Source organism: Cyprinodon tularosa, unplaced genomic scaffold, assembly GCF_016077235.1.
Source record: "Cyprinodon tularosa strain WSP-4 unplaced genomic scaffold, ASM1607723v1 ctg364, whole genome shotgun sequence".
NCBI lineage: Eukaryota > Metazoa > Chordata > Actinopteri > Cyprinodontiformes > Cyprinodontidae > Cyprinodon > Cyprinodon tularosa.
In genome coordinates, this window is record NW_024039079.1 from 538971 (window position 1) to 566573 (window position 27603).

The 27603-nt window shown below is 36.9% G+C and overlaps 1 protein-coding gene across 8 annotated transcripts in view; it reads right to left on the bottom strand.

Annotated features, from left to right (window-relative positions):
* LOC119790443 (RNA-binding Raly-like protein) overlaps positions 1-27603 on the bottom strand; it is a 107083-nt gene that overhangs the window by 21841 nt on the left and 57639 nt on the right. Inside the window, exon 1 of one of the 8 annotated variants that reach the window (XM_038295968.1) lies at positions 16535-16654. The exons of the other annotated variants lie outside the window; for them this stretch is intronic. Within the exon in view, the coding sequence (XP_038151896.1) occupies positions 16535-16565 (31 nt within the window). The 5' untranslated portion in view covers positions 16566-16654. Of the gene's footprint in view, positions 1-16534; positions 16655-27603 lie in introns of those variants that run through there. 8 annotated transcript variants of the gene reach the window in all.

Here is a 27603-nt window from a genome sequence, read left to right on the forward strand (position 1 = left end):
GCAGATGTTTAAAAGGCTATGGTTTACTTTTGCCATATCTTTTGGTAATTGTGGACAAATTACTGTTAAGCTCTGACCATAATACGGAGATGAAAAACATTGCTCTATTTGTACAGTGCTTCTAGTGTTGCACGAGACGTCTGAGCCTGTGGGTGCGGGCCGAGGGCTCCTGCAATTGCAAGTACGGTATTTCCCCTACAGACCACCAGGGCGGCCGAGAAAACATTTGTTCGACCTGAAATGACTCATTTAATCATCCAAAACGTTATGGAACACATTAATTAACTGAAAAATGTTGCATAGTATGCCTTTAAGTATAAGCACAAGCTACAAAAGCAAATAAAAGTTTTAAAAAAAGCTAAACAAAAGTTCTGTGTTTTGGCCACAGGCAGCAGTATCATTAGAAAACTCTGTAATTCCTCTTTAAAGAATATTTACAGATATGGTAAAACTTTTCTGTCATGTGTGATTTGTTGTTAGTGAGACAAAGAAGTATAACTATTGTGTTAGCTTTTATTTATTAGAATAGAAACAACCTAAATATCCAAATCAGCTATTTAAATAACCTAAGGTTTTGGCTCAGTAACATACCAACCATGATACACTTGAGTTTAAATAGTTATTACAATTAATCATCCTATTTAAGCATTAGCTGGTTACCAGTTTAAGGGTAAACCCTGGTTTGAAAAAGTCCGTTTCAAAACTGCTGAAGTATACCGTTCCTGTGGTTTAAATGTTTTAGTTTTTTTCTTTTATAAACCTCATCATCAGTAAGAGTGTGGTCAGGATGTGAGCAGCGGTAGCGTCATGACCCCTGTAGCTGGCTAAAGCATTAGGTGGATTCTAAACTTTTTCCCCTACGTTGGCCTTTTCAGACAGAGCGTGATGAGCGCACCGGTGCTTTATGAAACTTATCAAAGTTAGCTGTGTGGGAATACATTGACTACCTTCTTAGTACATTTGGACAGCAGCAGCCAGAGGATAAAACAAAGCTGTTATATGATTCCCCAGAGATCACCGGTTGTTAAACTCAAGGTAAAGTTTATGCCCTCTTAAAATGAACAATTTATCTTTAGCTTTTATAATTAATAAATCAAATACTACCACTGTGTTACCAAGCCAGACAGCCTGGTTATTAGGGAGTCTGCAAGGTTAATTGTAAAACCTCAAAACAGTGAGATTTTTTTTATTTTTCCTTTACCTTTCTTAATTCAGACATTTCAGAAATAGAGTTGCAATCATACTGTCATATTTTTGCGGTTATTTATTTATTTTTTTTTCAAGGTTATCACATATTCAGAATTTAATACTGACCAATGCCTAATTCTAACATGTGATCTGTTTGCTGATAATAACATTGTTGGTAACAAAATTAAGAAAATTATTTAGCATCCAATTAAAAATATGCAAATAACTTAAGTCGGCACACAGGACTATCTGGAAAAAAGCAGAGTGATTGATCCAAGGAGGCATTTCAAGAACAATGGGTAGGAAAGATGGTCAAGCTGCCCAATTACATTATCAGGATGGAGCCTTTTATAACTGTATTAGAAAGAACAAAACGGCCTTTTATGAAATATGCACCATTCATGCATGCATTTACTGTGAAGGAAAGAGGTGGATAAACTGATGTTAAGGGAATATAGCTCTAAAAGGTCCAAGGAAGCTGGTCAGGATAATGGATAGATGATTCAGCCTCAATATTCAGTCGTCCACCCAATCATACACACATTCACATGCTAATGGTGGCACACTACACTGTAGCCACAGCTGCCATGGGACTCAGTAACTGAAGCATGACCTTGAACAGGTGCTAAAGCAAAAAACAGAAACCACAATGCCTAAATTAAAACAATTCTGGGAGGAACAGAGCCAAAACTTAACCACAGCGATCTTAAAAGTGTCACACTCTTGGTTCTGTTATGTTTTACTTTGCTCCATGTTTTCTAGTTTTAGTGGTTTATTTCTTATTTTGTTGTCTTCTCTGGTTATTTTTCAGTTTTCGGGTTTTTATTTGTTGCCCTCAGCTGCCCTGTGAGGGCCGAAGGTAAAGGAGGCGATGTTTATGCTGCTCGCACCGTAGCGGCTAAGTGTTAGCCATGAATAACTCCACAGTACTTCGATGTAAAGAACGTCAGACGAACATTTATTTAGTTCCCCAGGGTTATTCTGTTACAGGAGTGATCCAAGGTTAACCCACGGTAGAAAATTATCCAAAGTTGGCTGATACTGCCCTAATAAACTTATAAAAATGGCTACGGCTACGGTACAAAAACTGTTAGCCTCCGTGGCTACTCTTTACTTCCGGCGCACTGACCCGGAAATACAAAACGCTGCCAAAAAACCTGTGAGGACAGTACGCAGGCCTCTTAAAAAGCCGAAAACCAATAGTAGACTTATACAAGTCTAAATTAAACCTTTCCTCATACTTAATATATCAAATAACACAGCAAAAAATAATAGTACTTATTACTGAAATCAGGCTCTTGGCTGAATAAAACTGAACATATAAACACAATAAAAGTAAATATGAGCCTCTTACAAATAAAAATATTATTCAGTGCGCTTTGGCTCCTATATGCCCTTTTGTGTTCTCCTCTTTCCCTAGCTCTTTTCCTGTCTGCTCTGTCCACACCTGCTCCCAATCTGCTCGTTAGTCCTCTCTTTGTTTCAGTCTCCCATAAATACACTCCTTATGCAGTTCCTCAGGGCTGGTTCCTCGTCTAACTTCACATGTAACTTCCTCCAACTCCGTCTCATTGAGTCTTCCTCCCTTGACAAACAAGACTTTGTTTTCATGTTTTCATTTTTGGATTTTTGGATTCCTGCCTCAGTTGTTTGTTTTCACTTCATTAAATCATCAAAACACTCACCTCTGCCCCCCTGCCTCTACATTTGGGTCCACAAACCTCAACCAAATCCTGCCAAAAAGTCTGTAGGTTTGATGGAAGCTGTTGCTGTTACGGATTAATTTGACTTTCAAATTCCCTCAAATCTTGCTGAATTTTTATTTGAATGGTTCTAGAAAGTAAACTTTGTTTTTCTTTTTTATTTTAGTCAAAAAATAGATTTGCAAAAATACTGCTTTTGATTTTACCTTAAAATTTCAACCTATCTAATTAACAACCCCAAACCTGAAGATCTGCTCTTTAAAAAAAGCAGTTAAAAGATTAATTGTCAGAGTACGAAATAAAGCAAACTTTGCGATGACTGGGCTTTTTCAGCAGTCGAAAGACACGGATTATGCAAAACAGAAAAAAGCTCAAAGTCAGTGTTAGGACACAGTGTAAAAAACAACAACAAAAAAGTCATTTAAGTGCATTAGCAAGAGTGCTGATACTGATCTGCACACTGCTCACGGCTCGCATCTTGACTGACATTCCCTCTTTACCTGCCAAGAACTGTGCTGCATTAAAGCCAGCGTGTATCATTGCATTCAGTCTGTCAAGCTTGCTGTCAGCGCCTTCGCTTAAAATCAACTCAATATTCCTTGAGCGCTGCTCAAGGACATATACAAAAACACAAACAAAACTGATGAAAAACTTACTGATGATAAAACATCAGCAGCTGTGGTGGTTTTTGCTGTAGAAACATGTCACTGAAGCTAAGGCAAGGTGCCTGAAGGTGATGCAAAAGCAAGAGATTATAATGACTCCTGAGCTTAACAATAGACAAAACTTATGAAGAGCCTCTCAGATCCTTATTGTCTTGCAGGCCTGCATCAAAACACACCCGCTGCTGCACCTGTGTCTAGATATTCTAGAACTCTTTCTGTAGATTCACCACCGTTCATCCTTTTTTATCCTCTCTTTCACTAGATTGCCTGTATCTGCTGTTCCCATTGGTAATGGAGTGGGGACGTGTCGGTGGCTCTGAGGTGCTTGAGGACCGCTATACTTTTATCATTAGGACAGAGGAAGACATCAGCAAGGTTCGCTTTGTTAAAGCCTCCTCTCTGCTGGTCCCCTGCTAAGATTATTAAACAGCGAGCTGAGCATTAAAAGCACTCTACGATGAACACCCCCACCCTCCACCACCTGAAACACACATACACACACATATATGCACTGAGCTTTTGATTAATTACAGTCATTATTCTAATCATATACAAAAGTGGAATGAATATGGGTGCATGTGCTTCCAGACAGACTTGTTTGCCAGAGTATCCATAAAAGTTGAGACTAGATGAGGAGCACATATAAAGCCTGTGTTGCTAAGCAATAGCCTCTTAGGATTAGGACTTGATGGATAGAATAAACTATGAGCAGCGTTACTTTGAGGGGGCAATTAGCTTTTTTTTTCATGATTGAACCAATATACTCTGGCTGACTCCAGCAGGAACCTGCTGCCTTAAACACAAAAAAAAAGAAAGAAAACGAAAGCTAAAAGAAACCCCTTGAGGGGTCCTCCCATTAAGGACTTGGGTCAGGAATCATTTAGACTGGAGGTCTTCACCTTCAGACCTCTAGGTTAGGTGTCACAAAACCTTTGTGTGTGTGGAACCAGAGACAGGTCTCTGGTTCCAAGGATCGCATATTGGTAAGCACTCTTAAGCGTATGCGAAAGTGCATCAGCAGTAGGGCTGCAACAACGAATCGATAAAATCGATAAAAATCGACTTTTAAAAGCGTTGGCAACGAATTTAATCATCGATTAGTTGTGTCGCGCGATTAATGCGTCATCCGCCGCCGCCGTCATCCCGGGGAAGAAAAAAAAATACGGCAGAGCGAGTCAGCGCCGCAGTTGCAGTGTTGCCAACTCAGCGACTTTTCAGACCCCTCCAGCGACTATTTCTTTAAAAAGCTACTAGCGACAAATCTGGCGACTTTTTACGGTGTCACTGGCGGCTTTTGGAGACTCTTACGTGAAAGCATGTATCGTTCCTACTCTTGTCCTCCAGCGGCAGCTGCTGCCGTGGGGCGCCTCCCCCATCCCAACGCCTTTCTCCCTCTCCCACAGAATCCCTCTCAGCGGGGCAGTCAGAGCCGCAGGATTTTAGTGAGGAGTTTACCCTCAGCGTCCAGACTGCAAATGAAGCGCGCATGCCCCGGGATTGAGGGCGCAAATTGATCACAATACTTAAAATAGCCTGCGCTTTGTAAAGTGAAAAAAGTCGTAACATGCAACTTTTGTAAAAACAAATGAACATGGCATGGAAGCACCACTGTTATGACGCAGCACCTGAAAAGAAAACACGTTGGAGCCTTCAATGGCAGTGAAGAGAGCTGATCAGCAGGGTGAGTAACCATGTTTGTTTCATTTTAAAGAGGGGAAACGTTACGTTAGTATCTCAGGTAGCTCATCTGATGCTTTCCTTAGCTTGTTAGTAGGTTACAGACAGTGATAAGGTTGGCTACTTATTTTACTTTTAATTTCATTTGAATTAGCTTAAGCAGCGTTTATATTTTCGTTATAAATAAATTAATTTGCAAATAATGAGGGCAAGGCTTTTAAAGTTTAAATCTTCTGGCAAAGATAAAGTAAAGAAGATCCTGCAATTTATGGAAGTAAAGCAGAATAAAATCCAGCAAGATCACTAATATGTCAATGAATTATCTGCCACATTCCCATGTAAATATCTGTCTTTGGAGGATGTGTTTTTTAGCTCCCCTAGTTCTCTCATTTTTATTCCAAATACAATTTATAATTTGAATCACAGGGCTATTTTTATCTCTATGGTTCAGTATTTTCTCAAGTAGCAACTTTAACTGCTATACTTTCCTGTCTTAAAAGGCAGAACTCTTCTAGTCTATAAAAACCTCATTTTTTGAAATGGGGGGACCTATTGTTTGAACCCCTTAGGGGCTTTAAAAAACAAAAATGCCTGTCTCTTTTTGCGCTTTATGAAACAAAATACCCTATATTTTGTGGATGTACAGCTACATTTCTCATGTAAGTTTGCGTAGTTTTAACACAAACATTTATTTTTCATATTGCACCAGTACAGTTAATGAGCAACCTGTACTTGCGTGCTTGTTTGTTCTGTCTAAAATGTTTATTTTGGAATGAAGAGGTTAATATAAAAAAAAATATTTTGTGTCCGATTCATCGATTAATCGAAAAAATAATCGGCCGATTCATCGATTTTCAAAATAATCGTTAGTTGCAGCCCTAATCAGCAGTCACCATGATAGGTGCTGTACAAATAGTGCTGGGACTCTGCATGCTTCCTATTATAGTTTCTGTAGAACAGGGACCTTATGAGGTTCCTAAATGGTGCTAAGAAGCTATAAGGAATCCCAAAGTCCTTTACCTGTCAAGATGTTCAGGCAGAGATATCCTCATGGAAACGAACAACCACATTATTGCTTGACATGTACCATGCGTGTCACAGCCTAATGTGCACACCTTTATCTGTGTTGGTTTTACAATATAGAGCTTCAGACATTCACTACATTAAAGTATCTTTTGTTTTCTTTATGAAAACCATGTTTCCAGTTTGACAGACATCATCCATGAGCATTTCCTTTCCGTAATGCCATTTGAAAGGCTAGAGGCTGTATTTTTCTTAGCTCTGCATTCATCCTGTGTACCAGCAAATAACACAAACTTTGATGACCCTGAGACCTTAATCAAAGAATTATTGGATAAAACAAACATCTTAGTTCAACATTTTACCACTGAGGCCATAGCATTCAATTCTTAACTGAAATGCTGTGATTTATTTATGCTTTTTTCAGGTGTAGAACTTTTTGAGCTGTGTACTGGTTTTAGTTTAATGGGTTTTTCTCAGACAGTTCTTTCAATTTCCACAGAGCTCATTATTGCTTCAACAGAAGCAAACTAAATCCTTTAAATTGAAACAGAAAAGAAACATTCCTACAATATGTACCATGAAGCTATAGACCTTTGCATTATTTAGGGGCATGTGAGTGTCTGCAAGGTCCAAGTGCCTCAAGTTCAGAGATACAGTGTGGTATGCGTTAAGGTTTTGAACCTCAGTGTTGTTGTCAGTCGTTTTAATGAGCCCCAAAAACCGGTCAAAAGCCTGAGATATTAATTAGTAAACATATTCATGGGTTTGTTGAGCATTGGTAGTAGTGTTGCGCAGATGCAATTTTTTGGCCCTGATGCCGATACGGATACCTGGCTGTGCAGTACCATCTGTTTGAAATATATGTGTGTATGTATATATGAAGAACTGCATACTACTTGGATGTAAAATAATTGCCATCATGACTTTTTCAAGCTGCTGCCTACCTTTGTGAAGCAGGAAAAAGACTGATACAAAGTGAATCCAGTAGAACTTTTTATTGCCAATCTTGAATGGGTGACAATAGTAATAAATTGTATCAGTGTCTTATTTGTCGGTACTCGCTGATACCAATACCACCCTTTTAGTACAGTATCAGTGCAACACTAATTGGTAGGCTACTTTCTTTTAAGGTTGCTTTCTCACTTAACCATGATTGACAATGCAGAAACCCTAAAATGAAAAAAGGAAGATTTCAGAGTAGGATGACAGGATTATCACTGATTTGATCTTTCTTCAACATGTGTCATCAATAGAACATCTTTTTAAGAAAATCTGATCAATAAATATATTTCCTTCGCCAACTATTTTAAGCCATCTTATAAAAGGAAACAAATGATTATGTAGCTTTTCTTATTCCAAGACATCAATCCTTGAGCAGAGAATGAACATGACAGAAGACTTGGTTGGGAAAAACAATTAGCTGTAAAACCTTAAGCAGAAATTAACATGACAGAAGAATTGGTTGGAAAAAAACAATGAGCTGTGGACATTTTAACGACATACTGGAGAGCAGTAATTACCCCACCTTTTAATTAAGCCATTCTTCCACAAAAAGAAAAAATATTCTTGTGGTTTTCCCAGACATTTTCTTTCAAACCAAATAAGACTGATAAATGAACGATCATCATATCTGAGGAAACAACCACTTTAATTTTAAGCGTTGTTCCTTTTAAAAAAAATTGGAAGCATCCACCAAGCAGAACGTAGTTTCCCTCTAGAGCTGAACCTTTTCATCTTTCTACCTCTATATTCTCTCTATATTTTGTAGCAAATGTTTGAGAAATAAAGAATTTGTCCACTGCTTTTGTTTTCCAAACCAAGCTTTTTGGAAATATATAGTTGTATATGATTTGGAGGAAATGTTGACAGTTTCTAAGTTGATAGTTCTAGTAACAGGGATAATTTCTGATCACTTTTAATACCCCCCAAAAGACACTTTTGTTCAACTGAGTACAAATGGACAGCAAGTTACTAGAATTAATAAAAAAAAAAAATGGACCTTGTCCATGATGGACGTCCCTCACCCTGACCTATTAAAAAAAAACAGCTTTTATTTTCTGCCTCTCTGTGAATCGACCACTGCCTGTGTCTTTGTCACCAACAGAATCAAGTCTCACAGACTGTAGAGGAGCATTGTTGTATTTACTACCCTGCCTCTCACATCCCACATGTCCAGGTGGAATCACAGTGCTCCCTTTGCTTCACATAATCTGATGTCCCTGAACTCCCTGCTGTTCAGTCCGCCTTAAAGCAACTCAGGTGCATTAAACTGAAAACTTTGCACATTCTGCATTTCCAGACATCACAGTCACTAATATGCTCTTACAGAGTTCCAAAGTTCTGAGTTTCCAGCCTAAGGAGATTTCAATAAAATGCCTTTTATTGCATCCCTAACTCCAGCCTCATGGAAGAATATTTGAGTCTCCATTGCAGTAGTCTCATAGTGACACATGAGTAGAGTGTTTTTTAATCAAGTGAATTCTCAAGGTGTTTCCCGTCCTTTTTTGAAAAGGGTATTTGAGTAAAGAGGGATGAGTACAAATGCATGCCAAACATTTCACATTTTCATTCATAAAAGCATTTAGATTTTGTAGTCTTACCGGCACTAGTGATAGGAATAAAATTTTTATGTTCTTAGATAAAATTATATACTGCATGTAATGTGTTTATATACCATTGTTCAAGCTATAAGCTGTTAACAAGGTTTGTCAGCTGATATTTTACGACTCAAACAAAACAAGGAAATGGTAACACTTGCTGTATATTGTTTTATTTGATGACAAATGCATGTTTTGTCATACTAGACCAAGCCCCTTTAAAGTTTAAAATGTCAGGACTGAGAACAGAGGACCAAGGCAAAACAGACAGTGGGATAATTCAAAAGTGTTTATTTAAAGCATGGATGATAGCAGCGGCTAGCGCGTTTATCACAGGAAACTCAGGTTTAACATTTAAGCCCATGTCCTAAGAAGGAGATAGGATCCAGCCAGTGGGCTGGCAAATACATTCGGTGGGCGCCGCCCAGAGTGTCTCGGTGAACGGAGAACAACAGATCAGAACAAGAAGTCTCAGAGGTCCAGGAGTCCAGAGACAGTTCAGACAAACTGTTCAGATGGGAACAGGTAGGCTCAGTGGTTGAGAGGCAGAACAGGTCAAGATCAGGCAATCAGAAACACTCAGGTACGCTAATACCCCTCTCACCACTGGCTAAAGAATAATCTGGCCCTGATAAATGGACGCAAGCACCTTAAATAGACGCTGGAGTATGTGGATCAGATGAGCAGTGATTAGAAACTGGGGAGAGTTAGACAGGTGAATGAAATTAATAATTAAGCCAGTCATCAGCACCAAGATCATGGCATAAAGTGGTAATTTTACACATTGAAAAACCTCAAGGGATATCAATAGCTTTTGGGCAAACTTGTACGAGCTTTTTCACATTTATATACCATGCACTGATAATGTGTTTTTGTTACCATGCCCTTTAAACAACAAATTTTGTTTAATTGAATTTGTTCATTTTGAATTTTAAAGCAACCTCAAACGTTGAAGGCACTGTAGATTTTTCTCTGAAGCCAAGCAAAATATCCGTCTGAGTTTGACAGGGATAATTATATTTGAGACCTTCTTCCACAATCTTTCTTCCTGTGCTGTTCAGTCAAAGTAATGCAGCAGTTCATTACATAACAGACAAGCCACCTTGAGTCCTGTCTTTTTGGGAAATAAAAAAGGGGATGATGTTTTTCTTCCTCCCCTTTCTAGAGACAAATCTTTTGGCAGAAAACAGATCACTTCTGGCACAGAGCAAACTCCATCGCCTCTAGGATACACAACCTGAGAGCAGGTGAGGTGTGATTAAGAGATAATCTGGAGTACCTGCATGAATACAAATGTGCATCTGAGAGGCACCCGACATGACACGGCTCCATAGATTACATTTACTGGCTGGATATCTGAAAGCCAGGATTTGTATTCATCTTCCATCATGGCTCAAGGGCACATGTGTCTTTTATTGCACCTGTGAGTATGTTATTTCACTCAGGGCACCAAGACTGACAGCTCACAGGAGACAGCGCAGAGAGTGATTATAGGTTTTAATATTAAGTATCATTGTAAGTGTATGTGAACATGGAGACCTCTGTTGTGTATTCTAATTACACCTTAGTCTCTCTGCACATACACAGGCACACAGGCATAATGAATATTTTCTTTAAAGCTTTTAAAATAAATGTTAGGAACGATTAGCTTTTTCTCTTTAAACTGTAATTATACTAACTACAAATGTCCAAAGCAGCCTGAAGCTCTACGGCTCATTAAGTGTGAAACTCAGCTGAAATCTAAATGCAGTGGAGCACTGTGAGGTTTCCTCATAGATGAGCACTGCTGCGTGTTTCTGCTAACTCATCAGTCAGGCAGAGGATGTTTCCCAGCACATTTCCATACATATACTGTTTTTACTTTTGATGAATCATGGTAAATAATTTTAACTAGGCAAATTTTTTAACAGGAGTTTTCCTTTCTCTGGCGGCACAGTTCAGCAGATTTTCCAATATCATAAATTAGCCTATTTTTATCAAGATTGTGGCTAAATATTGCAATAATGACATAGGATATGACTAACCCCATTCAATTAATGTTCCCTTTTTTCTTCTACATCACAAATTCCAGCCATCTTTAGACAGCTTTTACATCTCATCCTCTAAAATATACCGTACATGCTGTACTGGCATCAGAGGCAGTGAAAGTCCATTGAGCCTGCTATAAATAACATGCAAAGTTTGCATGGATGGTTCCTAAAAAATAAAAACATCCCTCTAGAGTTAAAACAGTTAATCAGGTTTATCATGATTAAACTAATTTAGTTCAATTAATTTAGTAATTGATTAATCTTTAACTTTAGTATAGAGACTCTTAAACATAACTTTAGTTGGCAAAGCAACCTAATTAGAGCAGAAAAATACCAAAATTGTTTAAAATTATATTAACATTTTGAATTCAAGTTTTTCGTCTGTCAATATGCTCTATCCAGAATTTCTCAAGTGGAAAAATATTCCATTTCACCTAGTTTAATTCTGTAAAAAAATATTCTTCAAGGAACAATTCCATATCTGCTTATTAGTCAATTAATAAAAAAATAATCAACAGATTCATCAATTAGCAACATATTCGTTAGAGACAGCCATACATCCTACCAATTAATGCATCTGATCAATCCTTTACATTGAAATATATGCAATGTTATCCTGGTAGAGCATGCAACTTTTGTTTTAAATAATCACTAGCTTGTCAACAACTGCAAATGTTAGTAAATGGTAAATGGCATGTACTTATATAGCGCCTTTATTCAAGTTAGGAGACTTGACCAAAGCGCTTTACACTACATTCATTCACCCATTCACGCACACACACTGATGGTGGCAAGCTACATTGTAGCCACAGCTGCCCTGGGGCTCACTGACAGAAGCGAGGCTGCCGTACACTTGCGCCACCGGGCCCTCTGACCACCATCAGTAGACAATGCAGGTGAAGTGTCTTGCCAAAGGACACAACGACAATGAAAGTCAGAGTCGGGGCTTGAACCGTCAACCCTTCGATTTCAGGGCAAACTCCTACATCCAACGCCACTGTCGCCCCAGTTAGTACAAACAATCTATTACAATTTTCTTCAGTAGGTCTGTCCTATAAATACATAAACAGGAAAACACTTAACAAATGCTAACGCTGGATAGTTAGTAGAATCTGAAGACAGCACTTTAAGCTTTTTGATTGACTGATCAGTATGTTGTGTTTAGCTTTTAGTCTTCATTAGATGGAACCAAGTCTTCATTTCTAAAAGAACAAACTTACAGAACACAGGAATAAAGAGCTATACTTCTATGTTTTCATATTGTCATAGCTTGGAGATGACTTGGACTTTCATCTTTCCTTAGCTGCTAAGAAATTTCCTCTTTGTTCCATTTCGACCCTTTTATTATGATGCAATGACGTGGCTTTTATGTGAAATGGTGCAAAGCCAATGGAGCCCCTGAGCCTGTCCACCCCTACAGTACCTGCCCACATACTCATTAATATCTGCAAGCTGCTGGAAAACAAAGAGGCAACTGCCACTTGCTCCACAACACTTGTCCATCCGCTCAAAAAAGTCAGATTTCTAACTCCTGAGGTGACTGTACAAACATGCCTCTTTGAGAGCCTCTATGGATCTCATTACACGTTTTATTCCAAGACTCAAAACTTACAGAGTTCTTATCACAAACTTTTAATGGCAAATATTTCCACAGTGAGCAGGCTTTAAATATCAAAGCCTCAACAACATAGAGAAAAATGGAAGGAAAGGAGGGAGGAAGTAACAAAGTAACCGTCATGGTCGCAGCCGTGATGGCTGCCCTAATTACTCACTTCACTCACCAGCCGAACCCTCCCCGCTCACTAATTATCATTTATCTTATCCAGCTACTCCTTCTGCTTCATATATGGTTCAGCCGAGCCCAGCTGTTTGTTTTTGTTTTAGTTTCAGAAGGAGATCAGGGCCGATTTCCAGATTTCAGGTTCCTGTTCTCGAAGTCCAGTGTTAGGGTTTTCCTCGTGTCTTGGTGTTTCCTGATTGTGTCCTGGCTTTTCTCAGCTGAGTGTGCCCTGTGCCTGTTTTGACTCAGAGGAGGGAGCTAGGTTAAAGTTACGCAGTTCTCCTGATACCATGTCTTGTCTCACTGGGCCTACCTTTCTCCATCTGAGTGTGTCTGTCTGAGCTCGCTGCTGCACTCAAGGAACTCTAATTATACGTTCACACCGGACGCAGCAGGAGCAGCAAAATCACGTCTGCTGCTTCCTTTTTGCTGCTTGTACCAGTTTAGTTCTGACGCGCGGCTGAAGCAGCTTTGCTGCTCTGGCTGCGCGGTTGAAAAGTGGGTCTGACGCGCGTTGGGCGGAGCTATATTTGCTGTGATCAGTGGGAATAAAGTAGTTTTAATATTTTTTTAAGTGGGAAAGTCCACCTGAAAACTTAATCACTGCAGTCAGTTCATCCATATTACAATCCCACCTTCCAATATTATTTCTGTCTGAGGCGCTCAGACCCCCACATACCAGCGGTGCGCTGTCAGTGGGAATCCTGTTCAACAGCAGCCTATGGCCCAGTCGCCTACTCGCGGTTCACCATGGCTGGAAGTGGTTTTCATGTACATAATCCAAACCGCAGACACCGGGATAATAAAAGCGAACATGTTTCAGCGTTTTAAGTTAATTTAGGCGTGAATAAACTCTTTCAGAGGAGCGATCATAGCGCTCTGCATTATCAGCGAGGTGTCTCTCTCCATGCCAGCTCCCAGATCAGCATCTCTGATTGGTTGATGCGACACGTCGAGCAGCAAAAGTTAAATTTTTCCATCTCGAGCAGCAGCGTGTCAGATGCTTAAACGCGCCCGACGCGCTACTTCAGCTGCTCAGACGCGCTGCGCCTGCTGCTCAAAACGCGCTGCGGGACCTTTTGCTGCGCCTTGACATGCGTCAACCATTGACTTTGCATGTAAACTGGCTGCTTCTGCTGCGTCCAGTGTGAACGCAGCATTACTCTGCCTCTGTAGTATCCTGGAACCCTGGATCTGACTGTTCCTGCTCTGATCGGAACCCCTTTCAGGGTTACGGACTCCTGGATCTCAGAGAACCATCCTGTTCTGAGCTGCTTCCCTGACCTGGCTCAGACTCCTGCCTGTTAATCGGAGGCTGTTGTATCAGGGACACTCTGATGGACACACGTTGGCAGTCCATCAGCTGGTTCCTGTCTCACTCTGAGAGGATGGACTGTACAATCAAACCAGGTAAGTGACTCACAATTATGTTCACCTTCCATCAGATTATCGTGGTCACTTACCTGTGTTTCTCCCTCAACCAGAATGCCAGTGCAGGGTTGGGCCCAGCCTTCCCCCGCAATCGCTGCATATCTGTAGATCAACAGCGCCACGTTCTGTGTTTTTGTGTTAATAAACGTTTTGAACTTTTCCACTGTCTGTCTCACCTTGTATACTGGGACCAACATTCTGGATTTTATGACAGTAACGGATGGATGGATGGATGGATGGATGGATGGATGGATGGATGGATGGATGGATGGATGGATGGATGGATGGATGGATGGATGGATGGATGGATGGATGGATGGATGGATCATATTCAGCTTTTAAATACTAAAGTTTAATAGTGTTCCAAACTGCTAAGAGACTGTGAATCATTAACAGACTTTTTAATGTTGAAACTTCTTTATTAATATGTGGGATTTGATTAATATTTAGCTCTTAAAACTCACAGAGCCAACGTTGTAAAATAAAATATTTAACTCTCCTTAAACGGGCCCTAGAAGCAGTCAAAATTAAACGTAATGAGAGAGCTTTAAAAAATATTTTGAAAACTGCAACAAACTTTGAGCACATTACCAGCATTCTTTTTATTTATTTATCTATTTTTTTTACATTTATTTTATCTAAAAAAAAAAACTTAGCTTGAGGAAATTTAAAGCTGTTTTTTTAAAGTCGACTTTAACATATCCTGTTGGTTTATATGTTTCAACACCTTGGACTAGTAAGTGGGAAAAAATTACAGTCAAACTTGCAATAGACTGCAGGTCTATTTATGAAAAACAGCATTGTTAAAATACTCTTAACCCTAATTTAATTTCAGTTTAAACATTTTCTCATCATTAGAGGTCTTATTTACACTAACACTAGCTGTTTTATGCAGTTTGGTTATCTTAGTGCAACTAACACCTTTAAGGAACATTGTTGTTCTGCAAATCCTGACAACCCTACCTTCCAAAAGTTGGCTCTAGTACAACATTTTCATGATATACCATGACTGATTTATAAAAAAAATGCAATGGGCCAATTAAAGTTTCCTTTATCTGACATCCTTAAATAAAATGAGTCTTATCTGCCTTTAGAATTAGATTATCAATAAATTCTACTTGTTATTAATCTAACCTTGGTCTGCATACAGGTGTTCTGTGAAAGCCCTAGAACGAGGCTGAAACAATTTATAGGATTAATGGTTATTAATCGATTAAAAGAAGAATCAACAACAAATTTAGTAATTAATTCATTAGAATATATAGACGCTATGCTGTCAGTGAAAAAAAAGAATCCCACTCAGCAGTAATAGGTCCAAAATATAAAAACAATATATATAAAATGTTTTATATAAAATAAAATGAAATTATTTTTTGTCCATGATTATTGTAAGCTCCATCCAACCCCCCTTAAATGGCATAGTTTAGTTTCTAGATGTGATGAAGTCTACCCCAAAACACTTGAGAGGTGTAATTGCTTTTCAAAAGTTTAAATAATACATATAAAACTCTCTATATTTTCTACACTTTACAATCATGCTCTAATTTCTTTTGGTCTATCTCACAAAACGAATCACCTAAACTGTGTTATTTATCTGAGTCTTTTTTCTATTGAGTTTTAATAAATATGTGACTAAATGACAAAAAAAAAAAAATCGAACACTGTAGTAATAATAATAGAAAACATCATGTAAAATATATACACACTGTATGTATTCTGCACTGGATACCTGCTTGCATTAGGCAAGAGGCCGGGTACACTTCAAATAGCTTGACAGCCACATGCAGGACACATGGGGATTATTCATATTATACATTATTCATTTAATCAAAGCTTTATACAAATGCAAAAGAAAGTGTATGTAAGGACTGACATGCACTTAAAGCTGGAGCAGCCATGTACATCCACCCTCTGCCAAACGCCAGCTTTCTGAAAAGGTGACAGCCTGTATGCTCACTTCAGTCACACCAAGCAGATTCAGACTGTAGCTCACAGACAGACGCTCCAAAATAAATCCAGCAGTAATCATGCAGCACTCTCATTAATACTCATGCACGCTGTCTAAATACATCTGTGTGCATAGGAAAAGAACAGATGTGTTTTTATTTAATCTAATTCTGCAGCAATAGCATTGATGCAAGATTTGCATCATTGCAAGTAAACCGTCTCTTGCAGAAATACTAGAGAGTTCTTATTACAGTTTAAGATTTAAATTTGCTTTTGCATGTTAAAATCAGACCTAAAGGCAGAGCTCAGACTCAAACATCGATCAGAAGATCATCAACACTTCAAAGAATCACACATTAAAAAATTTTGTTAACTTTTTTAATATTTTCCTAAAACTTACGAACTGAACGACCAAAACAAATGTACCGCCATAAATTTTAGCGATGTAAAATTAATTAGCGAGTGCGTTGGAAAGAAAAAAAAAAAGACTCACATCTCTGGTTGCGACGCCTGCCTTTGAACATGGTTATAAGCGACAGCGACAGCTGTGGGATGCAGACGCTTCAGTGTCAGCGGACTGCTGTCAGAACATCAGCTCCTCCAGCAGAGCCGCTGCGGACTGAACCATCTGAGCCTGCTCGGGGGGGGGGGGGGGACACCTCAATACAGCAGCCGCTAATGTTCAGCCTAAAAATCCGGCTCTTTTCTGTATAACTCAGTCTTCAGGTTTCATCGTTTACTGGTTTTCCGAAAAAAAATAATTAAACGTGCTCTTTTGGTTATACTTCTGTAGTAAACGGGCGTTAGGATTCTTAATATGTTGGGAATTTGGTCCACCCCAGATATGGCTTTTTTTTTTTGGACAGGAAACATTTTCAGTGAAATTCATATTAAAGTAATTTAGCACATGGCATAAAATAAATTAATTACAGACAGACATACAGATAGAAAGGTCTTGACCAATCTACATATTTGCATTACATTTAAGGCTGCAACTAACAGAGGTGTCAAGTAACGAAGTACAAATACTTTGTTACTGTACTTATGTACACTTTTAGGTATCTGTAATTTACTCCATTACTTATTTTTATTCCTACTACTTTTACCCATTACATTTTAACACAAGTATCTGTACTTTCTATTCCTTACATTTTTAAAACAAACGTTATTGTTACTCTTGGCTTCAGTTTAATGTTTCTAAATATTTATTTCACATCATGTGCGCCATCCAATGCAGATCATTGGCTCCATCCACATCTAGTGAAAACTAGTGTAATTGGATGAGTCATAAAACGCAAACACTTGGTTAGCTAAAGGAAATGATCAGAAGCAAGCAGGTGTTCTTCAAACTGCAAATTGTCTATGCCATGCTACATGAAGGATTCAGAAAAAAGATGTTAAAATGTCTGAAAGGTTGGAAACAGGCGAGAGAGTATCGGGAGACAGAGACCAACAAAACCTCCCTTATTCTTGGCCCTATCTTAAAGAATTTTTTGAAATAGTCGTAAAATTGAGCTTTCAATTCATATAGTGGTATCTGGCTGTTTATTTAAAGGTTACTCTATATTTTAAGTAGTTTTTGGAGCACATACTTTTTCAATTTTACTTGAGTAAAGAGGTTAAGTTGATACTTCAACTTTTACCAGTGTTTTTTAAACTGCAGTAACTATACTTCTACTTAAGTAACAAATGTTGGTACTTTCGATTTATCTGTCGATAATTTTTACGATGAATCAATCAATAATTAGTCAACGAAAGGTTTCTTAAAGAAGATTTTTCACTAAATTAAACCAGGTGAAACTAAAATGTTTCTATTTGAAGAGTTCTGTATTGAACATATTGACAGACGAAAAAGTTTTTTTTCTAATCTTAAATGCAAAATGTTTACTTTTTTTTTTACAATCTTGTATAATTACTTCTCTAAGTTGATTTCTCTGTCAGCTAAAGGCATGTTTCAGAGTCTCTATACTCCATTTAACAATTAACCCATTACTAAATTAGTTGACGATCATTTTAACAATCAGTTAATCACAATTAATATGATTATTTGTTTTAGCCCTAATTATATTACATTTTGCTCCTATTATTTGAAGAACAAAAGCAATAAAAAATTCAGTTATAGAAATAAACAGGAACCTATTTTTTTATTTCAATAATTACACATTAACAATTTCTAAAGCTCTTAGAACAAAGTGTATTTTGTTGTTAAAATGCATAAAATATATTAATGAATTAAAATGTGCTCATGACATTAGTGAATAAAGGATTAAGTTGAATTCAATGATATTTCCACATCCAGGTTTGTGGCACACAGACAAGCAAAGAAGGTATTTTCCTCCCTTCTGTTTTTTCAGTGAAATATTTTTCGTGATCAAACTGCTTTTTTTTTTAAATAGACTAAGATAACCTTGGTTAATGAAAATGCAGCTTATAACTAATTGTGATGAATCTAAAACTAATAATGGATCCTATACATCCTGGGAAGTGACAACTGTCATCAAACAATAACTGGAAGAGAGGCTTTTATACCTCTGTGGAAAGATTTCAAGGATCAGACTTTTGACTTGGTCACCATGAGAAGGTAGATATGTTGGTGTTCCGTTGATCTTTTTCCACATGCTATCCACTGTTTAAGCTAAATCTCAAAAACTGGTCCTGAAGCAGAAAAAAGGGACATCACCATCTGTATGAAGCAAGTTCTTTTTTCTTATATTGTCATTTTTACTCAAAAAGTGCTCATGCTCCATCACCATAGGAAGATACTGTATTTTTAATTAGGTTTGCATAGTTTATTTTTTTTCTCCTAAATAAATTAGATTGTCATTTCAAACTTGTTTTGCGTACTTTCTTTGATTATCTTTAATTGATGAAAACATTCATCTGATGACAAAAAACATTTCAAAGTTGCTGTTTGGAATTTTTAGCTCTATATTTTTTTATTAGTAAACTTTATTTTGTTCTCTAATAATAACTAGATTAGGTCATGAGATTTTAAAATGTCTGACTTTAGTGGCTGTTCTTAAAACTGTCTTTAAACTCTAAAATCTAAATGTATGATCCTTTTCTAGATTTCATGGGTTTCTATTTTTCTATTTTCTATCATGTTGAAGCACAGTTGAATAGCTATCTCTGACTTTTATTTGTTCATTTTAATCGAATATTTATTTATCATTACTTTCCTCAGATTCAAGTTAATTCTGTGACCACTCCGGGCTTTCCTGTCATTAAATGGGGGATACCAGCATATTTGTCCACATAAAGAACACCTTTGCAAAGTAATCATATTATTCATTCATCTTATTCATGTTGAGGCTTCACTTAAAACCTATTATGCACAAATAACATGAAGCATGTCAACAAAGTCTTTGATGAGGATATTGTATATAAAGATATAATTACAGATGAATGAACTTAATTGAAATAGATGGATACACAGTGAAAGTCAGTCATTTATGTGTTTCAATGTTCTATCTATCTATCTATCTATCTATCTATCTATCTATCTATCTATCTATCTATCTATCTATCTATCTATCTATCTATCTATCTATCTATCTATCTATCTATCTATCTATCTATCTATCTATCTATCTATCTATCTATCTATCTATCTTGGTGTTGCTGCTGTTTTCCATCCTGCTCTGCCTTGGGTTTGTTCCAAAGAGGGCTGAGCAGACATCTGGAACATCTGTCTCCTCTCAAGGTTCATAAGCTGCCTGATGTAAGCAGCTGCCACACATTTCCTCTCCACCTAAGTATAAGTTGTGGTCATTATTCCAGCCCATCTTTTTTAGAAAGCACTTGTTTGATTCCCCATGCTCCACTTGTGGGGTATTCTTTATCTTCCCAACACAATTCTTCAGAGATACTTCCAAAGGAGTCCAAAGAAAATTTTTATTTAATCTTTGCTGTGATCTATTTGGATGTTTGCCGAGCCTCCATCACATAGGCCCAAGTTTTCATACTAATCTTTTCGCTTCCAAAACTCCAATGTGGGTTATCACCGGCCTCTTCCAATCAACCATGCTGATGTCTCGAATACTCTTCTACAGCACTAACTCTAAAACACTAAGATGTGTAATTTTTTTATCCTGCAATATATTCTTACCATATTTAATAGAACCAACCCAATACTTTATGCAGATAAACTCTCTTTAAACATCTGCTGTCCTGGGAATGCACTGGGATAATGATTGAGAGACTCTTTATTCTTTCCTCACATTCATACAAAATTCTGTCTGCATAGATAAACTGAGAGAAATACATATTTAACCAATAAGAATATAAGTCATGAATTTATTTTTGACCAGACATGGAGATTGAATGTATTAGATGCCTTTCTGCAGAAATGATTGCCTTAAATCAAACTCATAAGATGCTGATATTTTCTGTCCTATTTATGTCTTTTGTAACAATTTAACCCTGGTTTTAGAAACACAGTGCTTGATTTTGCCATTTGCTGTGCTTCATCAGACTGATGGTTGGATGATTAAAAAAACAACAAACACAAAGTGAATAGATGAATACTTAAGAGATGAGATTTCTGCTTTTTTTTCTCAAGAATGATGAAGAAATGAGACCTGCTGAAAGGAAATATAGAGAAAAACATTATGAATAAATGGATGGAGAATTTTCTTTGCTTTTGATTTAATACAGGCTTGTAATGCCTTAAACATATGTGAAATGTTTTTATGCAGGATCTAAAAGCAATTTATCTGCATGTAGATGAGTTATTCAATATTCAAGGTTTAACTCAGAAAATACATTTATTTCCTGACCTTTAAACTTTATGCAATATTCTCAAATCATCAGACAGTTAATTTCTCTATAGCTACTTTGTGTTATGCGTCTCTAAGCTTTTCCAATGTCATTAAATATGATTGGCTTCAGACTAAAGAGACACATTAAGAAAGAGGCAAAGTCAGTTCAGGGGCGCACGGTGTTTGGACTCAGTGGAAGATGGAGCCGCCTAATTGTGGTGTCTAATTACAGTGACATTAGAGTGGCAGATGATTTTGCCTCACGTTAAAAAAGAAAAGTCATCAGTATATTTTTGATCCAATATTCAAAAGATGAGAAACCCCATCAGCCAACTTTGTAAAAAGAAGCAGGAATAAAAATAAAAACCTGGAAAATTTGGAGATGTTTTGTGAAGGCTTATTTCAAAGTCATGCATTTGCAACTAATGTGGCTATTTTCTGAAGTTTATCTATGATTATATATTATTTAAACTTTTTAACAAGTTGTAAACCACTCCTCCTGTTTTTGATCAATATATTTTAAAAAGTGGCTGGAAATTCTGTAAAGGATGCAGAAAGGTAGGGGTTACACAAACCAGTGCGCCCACACCACCATCTAGTGTTCAATGCATGTTAAAGCTTCCTGTTATGCAAGAGAAAAAAATAATACAAACAAAAACACGCCAAATACAACATTCTCTAATTTAATTTTCCCTGGAAATTAATTAGAATATAATGTTGTTACATTGGCTTTCTTGCTTCAGTTTTAAACAGGTTAAACAACTACAGTGAGACAAAAGTAAAAAAAAAAAAAAAAAAAAAAAAAAAAAAAAAAAAAAAAAAAAAAAAAAAAAAAAACAAGGCAAAGGATTCTACTAAAGATGAGATTCTTGATTGTGTTTTCCAGTTTTGGAAAATTGGGACAAGATTAGAAAAACAGGTCATTACAAAAAAAGGTATTTTACAAAAATTGGTTTCACTGGACAATTTAGTACGATCACACTCGTCTCCATCTAAAACTGACTTTGAGAAAATTTCCTAATTTACCAAATAAACTACAAAAAGAAAATATACGTAAACTAAGCACCTCTTTTTGTTGTCTAGATATTTTAAGCAGATCTTACATCAAAAAAGCTCTGCCTGCCATAACATCTAATTTAATGAAAATAATAAAGAACACCTTTTGTCAGGGGATTTACCTCGGCCCTAAAACCGGCAATTATCAAACCACTGTTGAAAAAGCAACTCAGACAAGCTGCTACTGCAGAACTACAGGCCTATCTCAAGCGTCCCCTTCATCAGTAAGCTGTGTTTCAGCAATTAAATACCTTTATAACTATGACCAACCATTCTGACGCCTTCCAGTCAAGCTTACATGCTCACACAGTACAGAGACGGCCAAGATTAACACGTTCAACGACATCCATAAAAATGCAGACTGTGGAAGAACCACAATGCTGGTATTATTGGACATTAATGCAACATTCAACTCTGCTGATCACTCCATTTTATTAGAGCGCTTGGAAAACTGGGTCAGAATTTTTTGGTAAAGAGCTAGGTTAGTTTCAATTCTACTTGAAGGACAGGAAATTTTTGTGTCAGTAGGACACCAGAGACCACAAAAATCACATGTGTTCTCCGAGGGTCCCTCTTAGGTTCCCTCCTATTGAATACCTGAATGCTTCCCCTAACTCAGAACTTAATAAACAACATAAGTTACCATAACTAAGCTCTAGGTAAACGGATAGAAGAAATCAATCCATGGATGTGCCAAAATTTTCCTCAGATAAATAAAAACCTGAAATAAAAGCCTTTGAATCAAAAGAAGAACCTTCAAAAGGTAACATACAGCTTCAGTTAATAGTTATAAATAACAAATTACACCTGAAATGTTGAATGCAGCTGCATTCTGGTCCAGCTCAGTAAAAAGGAGAAAGTTGACCCCATCAACTTAGTGCTAAAATCGCAACACTGGGTCTTCATCTCAGAAAATACACCTTAAAATACTTTGTTAGTCTATGAATGACTTCATGGCTTGGCTCCAAAGTACATTACAGAGACTTGCTGTCAGTGTAGTAACCATCCAGACCTCTCAGGTCTTCTGGCTTTAATCTACAAGAACCAGAACCAAACATGGAAAAGCAGCTTTTAGTTGTTATGTTTCACTGATCTTCAATAAACTTCCATAAAGCAGCAAAAGTGCTGAAATCCTCAGTTTCTTTAAACTGAGGTTGAAAACTTGTCTTTTCAGAGTGGCCTTTGACTGTTCTATTTAAACATGTATTAGTTTAGGTTTGTAGCCCAACTTTATCATATTATTGATCATTTTATTACTCCCTTTAAAACATTTTAACTATAAATTAATGATCTAATTACCCTTACGCCACCTAAATGTACTTTTCTTAGTGTATTTTCCTGTTATGTTTCTTGTTTTTTAATGTACAGCACTTGCCTTGTTACTAAAATGTGCAATATAAGCTTGCCTTCATGGCAGAAATCCTTTAATCTTCTTAAAATAAATAAATAAATATATATATATATATATATATATATATATATATATATATATATATATATATATATATATATATATATATATATATATATATATATATATATATATATATATAATTTTGCAAACTATTTTTTTTCACTAGATTTAAAAAAATGTAAGTGTAAAACATCACTTATGCAATAATATGTTCTATATTAATGGAATAAAGTAACGAGAAGTGTGTGAAATGATAGTGTGGAGCGACAGTAAATATTCCATTTCAATCCACAGCCTCAGGCTGGAAAAGGTTTCATTAGTGTAGTTTATCCAAAATATCTTATGCAGAGACATGTTTGGGTAGAAGGTCCTATGAAAGTAGGTGTGATGATTGGGGAACTGGCCGAGTTCATAAAAATCAATAAAATAAATAAAACAGCGGCTAAAAGAACCTACTTGGATCCAGGCTTTTCCACAGGGATAAGACAGTACTATTAATTCCTTTTACTGTTTATGTTTGTTTGTTTTAATAAAACTTTGTATGTCGAAGGAGTTTAAATCAGATTTGCCACATAACTGTTCTTGTGTGTCTGAATCAAAATAGACAATAAAATAGAGAAATACTTAGAAAATAAAAAAATAAATCAAGAATAAAGATGAAAAAACAAACATTGGGCCCCATGCAAGATTTTCGTATTCTTGTCGTTAATTTATCTTATTTTTTTTCACCTACCGTAGGCTCTTCCGAATGTGCAACATTATAGTCAACAAACATTCTTAAATTCATAAAATTATCGTAAATGATCCTTGTAAACCTGATGCAGGTTAAGTGAGTAAGCGGGTTATTGAGCACACATCCGATAATGTAAATCTGCATAATTACCGCCCCAATAATTCCATATAAGGCTACAAATTCCAACGCCCCTGTGGGAATGTAATAATTATTCAATCAGACATGTACATTATCATTTACAGAAATGGCAATGAAGAAAATAAACTTTACCCCTTCAGAGATTGAGGTTCTGCCTACTCAGCGCTGAGTAGTAAAATTAAAAGACCAGAAAAAGTCAAACAGTGGGTAATAAATCACAAGAGCTGTAAAAGATCTGGTTGCACTATTAGAGAAGTAAAAATAAAATAAAAATATAGAGAAATAAGAATAATTTGTTGCAAAGGTGCAAGAGGTGCAACATGCAGTATGATAAAAATGCTTAATAAGATTTTAACATCAACCAGCAGGACAACATTCTGTAAAATCTAATTTAAATACGTCTGCAGACCGCGTCTGTTATGCCTTCATCTTATTCTCCATCTCTCTTATAAAACACATTCCCATAAAAATGTTAACAGTGAAACACTAATTTGATTAACTGAGACAAAACCAAACCCAAAAATTCTACATTTTATGTAATAAAACAAAAGGTGCAAAAAAATGCACATTTTACCAATAGAGGAGCATTGCTGAACTTCCTATTTTCTGTTCCAGCTGTTACTTCAATAGTAGCTTGATCACCCATAGTGCTCACTGACTGTTCTTTCTTTCGATGAAATAACAAAAGTTCCCCTGGATACTGACATGCCAGCTTTAAGTGTAGTGACAAATAGTTCTGTCATTAGGGAATAAAAATGTAATTTATAATTGCAGAGTTGCATAGTATATTATGATGTAGTCTAATAAAATAGCACATTGCTTCTAAGCAATGGAAATTTTTAGATTTTTCAAAAATATACAGAGGAACTCAGACATATACAAATGAAAAATGTTGGTTTTGGAATTGCCAAGCTAGATTCCAGACCTAAAAAAAACATCGGTAAATCAACTGGCATGTAACAAAAACAGACTGAATGTGTTATGGTTCTCATTTGTTGAGAATGAGTTTTCTGTTATTAGTTGTTTTGTTTTTATTTTCCATAATATTCTAGCATTCTTTAGTTACTCTCTGTTGCCCCCTTGTGATTGTTTTCTTTCCCCTTGGATTCCCTCTTGCCAGTAGGGTTGTCACGATACTAAACTTTTCAACTCGATATCGATACTAAGTAAAATATTCGATACTCGATACCCTTTTCGATACCACAAAAATAAAAACAAAGACTCCAAAATTCAACAGAAATACTTTTATTACTAAAAAAATACAAGAAATAAATTAAAAAACAATAAGAATAATATTTTGAGGTTGTATGCTGTGCAAAATATTAAGCAAGCATGATAAAAAAACTTACAAAATTAAAACTAAATGTTCCTTCCTTGGCTATGTTTTGCATAGACATAACAATGAGACTAGCCAAACCGGTTAAACAAAATTAATTCTCAGCAGCTGCACCTGTTACAAAAAAGTCTGAAACTGAAAATGCACAGAATTATTCAATCACACAGTGTTCTGAAAGTGCATTTTCCACTATTCTGCACTTTCGATGGCTGTATCAATACTTTTGAAAATGAGTATTGTATCCGGATGCAATGTTTCAGTATCAATACTTTTTTGAGTGACGATACTTTTGACAACCCTACTAGCCAGTTCCACCCACACCTGCTCCTCATTCAGCTCTTTATTCCATCCTTTGTTACTCCACCTCTGCAGTCACTCAGTGCTGGTTCCTTCTCTTGTTGCTGTATTGTCTACTCTGCTCGTCTCTCCCCGGCTTCTCAGACTCATTTTTTCCCCTGATGTCTCCATGGTTTTGGTTTGTTTAACACTTTTTCGTTAGATTTCTGGATTTTTACCTCTGTTTCCTTGTTCTTCAATTAAACCTGTCAGAACTATCTCTGCTTCACTCTGCTCTGCATCTGGGTCCTTAAGCAACCTAACCACCCCCTGTTGACAGAATGTTGACATTAAATCACTGTTGTATGACCTTGAAGCTAAGCATACTTACTTATAGGGTTATAAGGCCTTTTTAACTTATTAGATTTTATTAGATCATTTTATAAAAAAAAAAAAAGGTATTTATGCAGAACACCCCTCCAGACGCGTTGCCTTCTTCTGATGTAAGCAGTAGTTTCCCATGGTGTTGTGCAGTATGTGCATTGAGCAGAGGGTGGCGCTCAGATACCACCAGAGAGCAGCCAAGCACACCACAAGTGGATCTAGCGCAGAAATTATCCAATAGATGCTTAGTAATAGAAACATTAGTGGGGATATATTAATGCATTAATGTCCAGACCAGCTGCAAAATGAGAAATTAGAAGGAGGATCCCTGAGTTCTTAAATCAGGGAGTTAAGTAGCTGCTGTGTAAGGAGAGCAGCCATTAATGTGACTGATTTTTTTTTAAGTTAAAGCTATGGTCACTCATTCAATCAAGTCACGTACAGAGAAATTAAAGTGTGTAAAAAAGTCTTTGGTGATTTCTGTCTATTAAATCCACTCAACCGTGGGGTAGCCGAGGTATCTGAGAGGGCCTAAAGTGTTTGGAACATCACAGGTTGGATTCTGACCTTCCTGTCACATGGCGTGCCATCAAACACATACCCCCACCCCACCAACACCCTGCTACCTCTTCTCACTGAGTGTAATTTAAAAGCCCTGGAGAAAATATCAAGGAATCTTATAGGGTGCAGGTTGTGCACACTGCCGGAGTCTAATCAGATATCAAGTTCATGTATAAAAGATAAGACGTGGAGGGTTAAATTTCACAGAGGCAGCAGAATAAAAGCATAGAAGATGATTTCCAGAGCACAGAGAAGCATTACTGAAGGCACGTGCAATATACCTCTGGCACTTTGGTGCACTGTTAATATACTGGATTTATTGTGTGTGTATATTTGTCTGTTTGTTGGAGATGCCCTGTGCCAAACCATATAAAGGAATATTTCACTTTGGCTGCTATAAAAACAGAAGCTCACCTAAAATATGCTGATCATTTACATTTTTTCACTTTTGTCTGGGCCAATACCATCTTAAAGTTTTATTTGTTTTGGAGGCACATGGTTAGTCAGCATGCATAACAATGTCAGGGAGCCTCTTTACGTGCATGCAGATTGAATTTGTAAATTTGCTCTGACATTTTCTTGGTTATTTATTTAGGGCTCGTTTTTCTTGCAGCTCATTAAGCAAAAGCCTGAGGAGGAGACACATTTTCTTGCAGGGGTCAGGTTACAGCTTTACTCCCATCATATAAAGATACAAGATTTATTTGCACTGAAGTAAAGCTTAAAATAGCCTCATTTATAAGATGTAGCAGATTTACAGTAGTGATCAGCTGACTTTAAGCTACTGCAATACTTCAATAATTGGATTGCAAGTAACAATTACTTTGACCATTCTGATTCTGCAGAATGGTCTACCAACTGTGTAGCCCGTTCTTCTTTGCTAAACAGCTCCAGCTCAGCCGGA